Raw genomic sequence first — 11411 nt, forward strand, 5'->3', positions numbered from 1 at the left:
TTAGGCACAGCAGCTGTATTTTCTGCATATCAGTCGTTTGTAGTAAGCTGCAAATACAAAATATGAATTTAGGTGCAAAATAAAAAAAATTTCCCATACCCATGCTTATCAGCAAACTTATAAGCCTAGCTACATAGCTTTATCTTTATTATTCAAAATTTAGATATGTTAAATGTTGGGTATACGGTCACTATGGTTGGTCACGTTTTCTTGATTAAGAAATATTTTTGACCAATCAAAAATCGTTACCTGAGGTAGTTGATGGCGTCCGTTCCGAGGTAGATGACGTAGTAACTGCACAAAACGAATTTGTCATTATTTTTAGGCCTTAAATTTGTATCGCTTACTTTTTAGCAAAAATTCACCTAAATCCTTTTGAAGAAGGTTTTTGCCTTCACAATACAATATACAATTTTTCGCTTATTTTATGTTCCGCCAGGTGGCGTCCAAACGCAAACTTTACATGGCGAAAACGCGCTGCATACCTGGACACTCGTATCGGACTTCGTAGTCCTGGCATTTTTTATCTTTCTGTTCGTTGTTGTAGCACAAGAAACCGGTCTCGGGTGTTTTTCGATGAACAAACTCCCCTGTGTCGTCCACTGGAACATGTCCGTTCTTCGTACGCACTTCGATACCGATTGGACGCCTGGAAAATAAACAAGATTTGCATTTAGGATGCTTTAAAGCGCGTTCAATGCACGTTAGCTCGAACAAACACGTATAAGGCTATGCATTGCCTGCGATGCCAGTACACCGAACGATCGAACATATACACGATGGCCGAGATCCAGCCTTGCGCTTGCAAACATATAGGAAGTTTTAAAAACAATCCTAAATACAATGATGTTGAATGCCTGTGCCTTGTATGCCTTTTATACGAAAAGAGCTACGGAAAATGATCCTTTTTGTGGGCTAGCATTTCCAAGATCATGTAAAGTTACCTGCAAATACTTCTGTCTCGCTGTCTGGCCCTGTACAAATACTCTATGTCCCCGTTCAAGTCTGGAGTGTCGGTGCTTCGCCATTTGGACCAGGTGGAAGTTGAAGTTGGAGGTGCCGATGTGGATTGTGGTTTTGACTCTGCGGAGAAAAAAGATTTAATGATTACGGAGAAAGACAAGCATGCAAATCTTCTGCTGTCCTTATCTTTTTGTGCACGTTGTGAACTCAAGTGTGAAATTATTATAAGCAAGGAGTCCGCATAACAGAAAGTTTCAAAATTCTAGTGTGTAGGCGCTTGTAAACGCAGTTTGTTCGAAACTTTGCTCAGTTAACTGAAAACTTGATGTACAATGTTACAGGTATGGGGTTTATTACCTTTCAATTTAAACAGTGAATTAAATCGAAATTACGTCCCGCTCTATTGATTAACGTTAAACAAAAAAATTTACATTTTAATATATATCTGAGACTTACAAAAGCCGGTGTAATCTGCAAAATATTAGGATGTTTATTGTGTACGAACCTTCGGTTTTGCGGCAAAGGTATCGGATCCGGTAGTCGCTGCATTTTCCGGAAGTTTGGTGGATCCCCTTGCATAGGAATCCAATCTCGGCGCTAAACTCAGCAAAAACTTCGCCAGTCTCGCTTGCAGGTACCTGTGTGTGTCAGAAAGTTAAGTATTTGTCTCTATACTGTGTTAATGCCAGGTTATGAGATACCTGAAAACAGTGTTTCTTAAACCTTTTCAGGCTTTGGACTATTTATAAGTATGCACAGATTCACAGAAATGGCGGAGACATAATAGGTTGAGACAGTGGCATTTTTGCATGTCACGAGGAGCTCACGGACTCACAAAAAGCCTTCGCAGACTTATATGAGTCCGTGGACTTGGGATAGAGAAACACTGCTTTAAAAAGTATTGGAACTTTTTTATTGTTTTTTTTCTGTCGCGTCCACGTTGTTTAAAATTATTCTATGGCAATAAAATCCAAAAGCAAAAAGGGCAAGAAGGAATTATTTTCATAAAAGTAACATTTTTGTCAAATCTTTTTACGAAATTTCCAAACTCACCAACGAAGTCCGCATTATAATGAGAACGAAAACAAAAGCAAAAAGCTGAACTGAAAACAAATAACTCAATAACTAAAAACGAGTTCTCACCCCTTGCTTAGTTTGGACTTGTATGGCAAGCGGTTTCAAACAAGCAGGCTTGGTCAAGTCGAGAAGTTCGTCATCGTTTTTCGTCCGACCGGATGGAGTTGAATCGTCCTCCCAGTTACTCCAAAACACTAAAGAACAACATATCGTTTACATAGGAAGATTAAAATTAGGCTAATTACGTCTTGACATTTAGGCGGTTTACAAGTTTCAGCGATTTTAACTTTTGTCAGACGTATTGTAATTTCTGATTCTAAAAAAATCAGCTCTTCTGACTAAAGGTCAACAAAGAATATTTTTTCGATGACGTTTCTACAGGGAAAATACTATAACACGGGGAAACAGATTTTTCCTTATGTGTGTCCCCGTGTAATTGTATTTTCCGTTTCTACAAAGTTATCCACCAACTAAATATATCATTCATTTACTTAAAGACCCATATCTTACCTTCATCTGACTCGATTCTTGGAAAATCTGTTGCCTTGATGAGACCCGGAGGGCACTGGAATCGAACCTGCAACCTTCCGTTCACGCGCCTTTCTTCTGTGTCGAGCACCTGGTTGCAAACCTCATTGGGACGGTGACGTAGAAGATGACTCAGCGTTTCTGCGGGAGTCAACTGAACATCGCCTCTAGTGGCAGCGGGGAACCAGTTGGTCCATTCTGAGTCTATTGTAATTATTGAACATTTTAAAATGGCATTTTCATTCCGTTTTAATTTAGATTTAGATTAAGGGAGCAAAACTTAATTGTGCAATTATTGTATTCAACAAAATTTCTGCAATTTCGCCAACCTCTGTGGCTGTACACCAGTCACCTTTTTCGACGTTTTCGCGTCCGTCGGCATGGTAACGAACTGGGGCACCGTCGCGCCATGCTTCCAAATCAAGCTCGGGGTACGAGGTGCAGGGAAGTCGAGGGTTTGTGCTCGATTCCACTTCCATTGGACGAGCTTGCAGTGTCAGCATGTCATTTGTGACGTCACAGAGGACGCGCGCGTAGGTGGTGGCGCGAAGGGCCGAAAGTTGATCTGTGACAGAAATATGTAGGTTGTTACTTTAGAGCAATTTATATCTAACTTCTGTTGTTTGGTTATAATTCATAAGTTGAAGCGGTCTTTGTTTATATAAAAATATGTAAATCCATACCAAAGGCAACGTTTCATTTCTATTAGACTGGAACAAAACCGCAGTCAGTTGTATTGTTCGCAAAGTTCGTTTTTAAACACAATTAGCACTAACCGAAATGACGAGTAAAAAAAATGAAAAATTATTTTCGGAAACACTTTCTGGTAAAGTACCTTCTGTGAAGTATTGAAAAATGCCGCCGTTTTCGTGCCAAAATCGGTCGCCTTTCTTGATGTCTCTGAACTGATAGCTGATGATGCAGGCAAATGTGGGCCCAACAACACCGTCGCCATTAGGACGTTCCGCCAGGCCGCCGATAAACAGGTCGACGTCATCCACGTCACTGTGACGCAATAATTACATTTTATCGAGCAAGTTCTCGTAACTGCATTAAGTATTGAGGTATGCTACATTTTTCACCTTTGTGAAGAGCGAAGCATTGTGTATGGTGTATGATAAGCGGTATAGTGCAAGTAATATATAATATAGTGTAAATAAACATACAATACAGGATTTTTTAGTGTAATTAAGTATAAAACACACGGTGTTCAGTGTAAATAAGTACAAAACACGTATTTTTTTGCCCGAGCAAAAGACTTTCGCCGAATAGCATCTTAAATTTCCAATCAAAAAATCAGAATACACAAAACAAAGTCATGCGTTGTGTTTTCATTTTATCATATCCTGACCTAAAACCGCAAACAAACCACACCTGTAGAGTTTCTGGAGTGCCCTTCTCTCGCTTTCTTCAATTTCCGTGAAATCGTTGAAGTTTGTTGCTTTTTTCAACCCGCACACGTCTCTCCACGCATTGTAACCTGGCAACCCGTGGTCACGGCCTCTTTGAATGTTGATGGCCATCAGATCAAGCCCGTAGCGTCCTGTGTGTGTTACAAGTACGCGAAAGGTTAGGGAAAGTTAAAGTGAACAAAACAACTGAATGTTTATTACGTATGCATGTTCATTATCGTGACCCATTCATTATACTGCGAGACGAAAGTTTAAAAATTATTGTTATTATTATATGAAAAGATTATACTTGTAGGCCAAACTTAAATGCAAACCTTACTAACAAGTGTGTACAAAATGTACAGCAAGACCTTTCAAGTGCATTTTAACATTGACGAAATAAAAAGATAACAAAAGTATTTCACAAATAACAGGAATATAAAATAGTTTGGGATACGAATTCCGCTATGTCAAAATCATGCATTCGGTGCAATTCAAAGAAAAAAGTTTATATCAAACCTGGCTCAGCGAAGAGAAAGTTGCTAAGGTCTCTGACCAAGGTAGTGTCAACTTTCATTGCTGGATCCTTTAGGAATCCACGAGCAATTGAGCTCATTCCGCCGGTGTCAGAGTCGAAAATTGGTTCACCGTTGAAAAAGCTGTAAAACAGTGGTTCCGAAAATAAATATCAAACAACAACAGCTTTTGTTGCAGTAGAAAGTGATGAAACCGTAGATCACTGTTTCTCAACAGTCGAGTCAATTGATTCACCGGTCCCAACTATCAATTATTTTCAAACAAAATGGATTTCTTCTGGTGTGAAACGCGTACTTTTGCCGTAGCAAATTTTCTTTTCGATTAACATTCATTTCACAACATTTTAGCAGCAGAAAACAACTAAGCCGTAAGAGTTTTGTTCAAACTTAACGGCCTGAAAGTACTTGAGAACTGTTACGGAATTATTTTGGCACCCCTAATCTGCCCCCTAATTGAGAAAATGAAAAACAAAAAAATTGTGCGATGTGTTGTGCGCATATCTAACAAGGAGTGCTTTAAATAAACAACACAGACAAGAAGGCATGAGAAAAGCATTAGTGCCATGTGTCAATTCGCTACAAAACCACTGATCTAGATTTTTGAAAGGTTATCTTACATGTCTTTTAAGTTCATCGTGTCTCCTTGGTTTTCGTTCCAAGACGATGTCGGTCTTGTGAGTTTGTTGGTAATCATGCTGTGACCAAACCGAAACGCGGCTGCGGCGAACACGTTGGCAACGGTTGCGTCATACGTGGAGTCGTAGCCGTACCAAAAGCCCTGCACAAAACCATGCATTTCATTTAACTCTGAGTTTTGATTGTGGTTCATCTGTTCTTGGTTAAATAACCCATCTTTGTCGTATGCAACCGTATATTGCCTGTTTTCAATCGTGTTGTATAGATTTTAAGATTCCCGGTTAAAATGTTCACACTGGATTTTAAACGACGTCGCATTTTGTAAAGATATTTTAAAGCATGTTGATATTGATAACAGTGCATGTTAAAACCAATATCCATAGATGTATATTATTGCCCGCACTTGCTTTGATATAATCAGCATACAAGGATTTTTACCACAGCTCTGTTTTGAGCAAAACCCACAGACAGTCAAAACACTTTGCAAAATGTCGCTTGGTGTCGCTGTATCCCTACCTCTTTCAGCAGTGAGAGTTGGAAATGCTTCATGTTCTTCGAGCCAACCACAGTGGGTAGAAAATGTTGGTAAGTGACGATCTGCTGGAGAGCTGTTACGATAGCTTTGGTGGTCTAAAACAAAATACAAATCAAATTAAAGACTGTATTGTACTTTGTCCAATAGTTTGGCATCAACTGGTGCATTTGCAAGACTGCAGAAAACCTGTATCTTAGGCGTTGACGGGTCTGTTTTTCACGTATCAGTATCCAGAAAACTCACAGAGTGATCAGGGTCAGTTTGATTTTAATCGAGTTTCCAGGCATAGCAACGCTGTCGTCTGCCACTCTTTTTGAGCAGTCTTGAGCTTACAACTTGTTTAACATTTTTCAATGTACCTTGAATATGAGGGATCCGCTCCAGTCGGGGTTAACCTTTTTCAAACCCTTCGCGATTTGGTTGTGTTTAATCATCCATATCGTGTGTTGTGTGGTCAGTGCGCTGTTCTCGTTCGCTCTGACGTCACCTATACGGAAATTAATGAAATTTTCATTTAAATTGCTCCTCACTGCAGTTGCCTTAATTACATTGGCTTCTGTGCGCACCTTGTTGCAACTCAGTCAGTTGGATTACAACATTGATAATGAACATAGTAGAGTTGAAACGTTTGCTCTATTATGGTTAGCATCTTGCCTCTAGCTTTTCTATTTCGTTCATTTAAATTGTTTTCGGCATATTTTGTAGGCTTAGAAGTAAGCGTAAAAGCTGCCACGAACCTGCAACAAAGCAAGGAACGTCGCTGGGTTTGTGGATTGTGGAGGGACAAGACATCTTGGAGGCGATGGTGTTGTTCACTTCCGTCTGCAGGGGAAGGTGTGGAACCTTGCTATGGAAACGGAGCTTCTGAATCCGCAATTCTCCGATTTCTGTAATTTACAAATTAATGGGTGCGAATTTCTTGAGTATAAGTTATTTGCCTTGAGGCTTTCTTTAGAACAGCCAAGTGCTTTTGTTGAACAGCCATATTAAAAAGTTTTCAGTAATCTTAAAGGAAGCATGTGCTGGCCTGACATCGGGACGAAATACTCTGGGTTGCGGGTTCAAAACTCACCAGGAACGTGATATTTCGTATCTCCAGCCTAATTGCCAGAAACATGTTGGCTTTGATCCACCAGCTTTCACTGCGGTGCCACTATTATAGCCTCAAATTGTCCGCCTGGGACGAGCCAATACGGCCAAGACAAACCTGACAACCGCAACAAGATCTAGCTGGTGAAGTTAACGAGTTATTGTGGTATGTTTGGACATACATTAAACTGCTACACTGAACATAGAAATGAGATTGCCATTGTACCTGATTCAGGATCAAGCAATGCTTGTAAATGCTCTTCGGAGTTTCCGTAAACTGTTCCAAGATCGATGTATCCAGTTATCTCGTTCAGCTGTTGCCGGATGGACGCGTCGCCTATCGCGAAGAAAGCTTGTCACATGGTGGCACAAAAGAGCAAAACTATTTTAGGAGTAACATATGTGGCTTGCATTTGCAATATCATCGTTCAAGTTACCCGAACCATATAACATGAAGGAGACTTTGTGGCCGAGATAACATGGTTTCAAATCACGCTGTGGTTAAAAAGGATGCGCAATTTATAATAACCGACTGAGGAGCTTGACCGCGTATTATGTAAAAGATATAGAAACGTCACCGCTGATATTCAAGATATTTGTACTGTTTACAATATTGTTTCTTTACTTAAATCATTGAAATGTTAAGGTAGTAAATGTTCAGGCTGTCGTCAATTAATTACACACTTTAAACACCCAGCGATATTTACCAACATTTTGTGGCAAAAGCAAAATTCCAACCGACCACAAGATCGAAAAATTAAAAAAAAATCCAATTAAAACCACACAAACCTATCTAAGTTTTGATGGAAAGAGCGAAGCGATTTGGTTTTCATGTAACTCGAATCCACACGCCACAAAACTCCCCACAGCGCCAAGCATTAGATAACGCGTTGCGGTCCGGTAGCTCGTGACATGGATAATTGTCTCCCGCAAAACGCAATTTATTTTAATTCCTATGCTTAATGGCACGTCTCGTTCTTCAAGAAGTCTCTAGCGAGGGCTGACGCAAAGTCTCGATGGGCCCGTTGTTTAGGCTGATTGGGCCCCGTTTTTGCGTGTTTGGTCCTAATTAGAAAATAACAGCACGACGCGACACGCGACGTGGGCCACGTCAATTAAACGCTGCTGCCGCTATTGATTGGGCCAAAATAATTCTGGCTTGAATACAAATTACGTTTCCCTGTTTGGTCATAGGCAACTTGGCAATTTATCAATGCCCCAAAATAAATAGAATTTGTAATGGCCACTGATGGTAATAACTATGCTATCGTCGTGGTTGGAAAAATTGTTTTGCATCTTTAATACGCGCGTGGATTAGAGAACGACACTAGATTTTCCACTCTTCAACGTAAAAATAAGCGACCTTTGGAACTACAGAAGATATTTTGACATTCATTCGTTTATCTGTATCAGCCTTGAGGCGAAATAAAGTTCTTGGTACAAATAAGTTGGTGGACGCCCAGGACATAAATTTTCCCAATGTTCGTGGTTTAATGTCAACGCTTCTAGACCCATAAAAACTTTTACGGCTAACTACTTTAATTCACTGTAATACCTATATTATGAACGAAAGGGGCATTTTAACCTCAAGTTATCATCTGCTTAAGACCTGGGTTGCCAGACGTCGGAATTGTGCCGGACATGTCCGGAATTTGAAATTGAAATGCACGTTCAAGTGCTTAAATGTCCGAACTTTTAAAGATGGCCCGACAAAACCCCGCGAATTGACGTATCTCTGTCAGGCCATTGTGATCACCCTACTCACGACCCTTGGACTCACATGCTTCAGTATTGGTGTCGGCAACAGCGACTGCTCTTTTCACTTGGAAGCATTCCTTCCCTTCCTCTCTCCTTTGCTCATCTCCTTCAGGGATCTCAATGTTGATGCATTCAGGAGATGGATTATCACAGCTACACGTCACCGGCTTGCCGTCCACACCTAGATGAATAGAAATTTTGTTTACAAACAAATGAGCCAATGATGCGAACGCTGTTTTATTCAAGTAAATTTTCCAGTAAGAAAGAAATCAGAAGTTCACAATTATCTCCTGAAGTCAACCGTTCTGGTGATATAACCAGCGTATCTTCGCCTTTATACTGGTTTGCTCTCCGAAGTTTTCGGTTTTACAAATGGATTATGCTCAAGCAATAGAGCCAATGATGTTTAATAGTGAGCTGGAGACAGAATCACATTTACTACGTAATGGGTCTCATCAGTGCAGCAACTTTTAAGGATCTTGTCAGCTAAATAGCCGGCAAGCCTAGCACAATTGACTGTGTTGCTCATACTGTTTTTATTGTTACTGCCATATTGGGAATGTGGACAGTGTCTGGAGGTAGTACAATACCAGGACAACCCGTGGGCAATCCTTCAACCTATTGGGTCTCATCAGTGACTGCCAACGGTCTTGTCACCTAACCAGCCATGCAAAGAGTATTCCACTTTGTGGTGATTTGCAGTCGACGATGAGATTGTCGCGGTCTTTAAATTATGGCCATCGGGCTGTCGGGAGACACCAGCTACGTTTCTCTGTTATCTTTTTCAGAGGTATTTCAACATGTAATTGGCACCTGATAAGCCCGGACAGTCATTTTATCAAGGATTTTGTGAAGTTGGCAATCTTTCGTTGCAGTGTGCGAAACAAAGCTGTCCATCAGTTTGGCTTGACGCCGATTGTAATGAATTAAAGTCGAGTGTCGAATGTTGCCCCACAAATTGGCACAAAACTGTAACCCTCAGATAATGTCGCAAACTTTTTAAAAATTTTTTGTTAAATTAATGGGTGAACCTTTGTTAAATAAATTGCGACAAATCTCTCTCACCTTTGTTAATGCTCGGTGTGCTGGCGATGTCGTGGACGATGAATTGACCCCAGAGAGGAAGCAAATGAGTGGCAGAGCTGGATTTCCGCGACACGGAATCGGACATGGTTTGGGAGATAAGACGAGCAGAAGGCAACGCTCCTCCTTTCTTGCTTACACGGGGAAGACCTGGAGGTAATAAGGAGACTTCATGAACATTTTGTTGCTGACGCTACCGGGTATCATATTAAATAAATTTAAAGCTCTTTTGGCGAAAATAATTTACTTAGCCGACGTTTACTGATAAGGGTCGGTTGGATAACAACTGCAACGTTGACCGAATAAATTATTTTTGCCAGATGAGCTTTGAATTCATTGAAGACTGCGTTAACATTTTTGCGGTAAGTTTAAAGGTGTTTCATATTTGCGTCTTGAGTAGAAACTCCTTTTTTTCTACTATTTCTTGAAGTGAACTCCCGTGCTAAGTTACCACAACATGAGCAAGAATTAGATTGGAAATAAAAATATGTCTTCCGAAACATTACTGTATATGGGAATTACAACAAAATACAAACAACTGCCAGATTATCAAAACTATTTTCGACCACGCAGTAGCATTCCTGTATGTTTTCCTATTTGTGTAACCAAATATTTAAACATATCACTTGAAGCAAAAAAGTCGCATACACACTTCTCGCAAACTCAGATATGTTGATAAATAAAAACATTTGTGCCATGAATACCAGACCCACCTGTTCCATCGGCGTAAGCGGGCGGCAGCATTCGCTTGTAAGATCTACTTGCCCTCCCTCTGTTCTTATCCACCCTGTTGTTACAGGTTCCGTCCAAAGATACGTACCTAAAACCGGAAAAAAACTCACCGTTAGTTAGTTGTTCATTTACCACTTCAAAAACCTTTCTGCATTGCAAAATTTACAGCGTGGAGGTGGAGTAGTTGTTCTCAACAATTTTAAACCGTGCACCCTTTTAATATTCGGTATTCAAAGTATAAATCCACACCCTCCCAAACACACCCGGGAAGTTTAGTTTATGAATATCATGTTTACATCAATAGTATAGTAAGATACGCTGTTTTGAACAAAATTCCAACTTGTTGGGAACACCTCTGGTTGATAACCCCTGGGAGTAGGGATACGCCGAATTAACCAGTGGGGTTTCAAACGCAACACCAAACTCCAGTGTCTCGCGGATTGTGACGTAAACAAGAAGGGTCTTAGGAACTTACTTGTGATTGTGCACAGAAGGGCATTCGGGCTGGTCAAAGCAGGCGCTCGTATCCGTCGCCACTGTGGGACGCACTTCGCCGCTTGTGGGCGCTGTGGTGGGCCTCGTTCTTCCGGGTCGGCGAAATCGCGAAAAAAAAGAATCGAGGTTGGTGATGCGGAAATCTAGAAGGCAGAAGAATTATGACGTAAGAATGCTAAACAAGAATTCGATGCACAAATGCGCGTTAGACATATTTGCCTGTATTTTTTAGTGAAATATAATTGAAACAGGAGCTCATAGCAATAGTAAACACCTACCCCCTTGTAGATATTCACACTGACGTTACGATGCCATTTTAGCGAAATATATTTGTCTGCTTTAAGGATTTTAACCTAAAAAAATATTTCCATCTGCACAGAGCGGGTTTACACTGACGCGAAACAAAGCGTTGTTGTATATTCTACCTGAGTTGCTTTCATAAAATTGACAAACAACCGCATGCTTCGCTTTTCAAACCAGCGTTTGTGCAGATGGAAAAACCACCAAAATAAAAAGCACAATTAACCAACCTGTGGCTGCACAGACGTTCAAGAAACAAACCGCTGCCAAAATAGCGGCGAACTTCAT

General features: G+C 40.5%; 1 protein-coding gene across 1 annotated transcript; it reads right to left on the reverse strand.

The window, feature by feature from the left end:
- LOC145907275 (immunomodulatory peroxidase-like) lies at positions 1-11411 on the reverse strand. The gene is made up of 21 exons (XM_082994699.1): positions 11354-11411; positions 10804-10966; positions 10310-10416; positions 9579-9746; positions 8536-8694; positions 6982-7092; positions 6404-6553; positions 6026-6153; positions 5648-5761; positions 5113-5273; positions 4479-4618; positions 3943-4111; positions 3404-3573; positions 2921-3133; positions 2551-2772; positions 2107-2234; positions 1469-1601; positions 945-1083; positions 486-649; positions 250-294; positions 1-47 (listed from the first exon to the last, which is right to left on the reverse strand). The coding sequence occupies exons 1-21, from the start codon at positions 11409-11411 to the stop codon at positions 1-3; spliced, it is 2889 nt and encodes a 962-aa protein (XP_082850825.1).

This window comes from Ascidia mentula, chromosome 6 (genome assembly GCF_947561715.1).
Source record: "Ascidia mentula chromosome 6, kaAscMent1.1, whole genome shotgun sequence".
Lineage (NCBI taxonomy): Eukaryota > Metazoa > Chordata > Ascidiacea > Phlebobranchia > Ascidiidae > Ascidia > Ascidia mentula.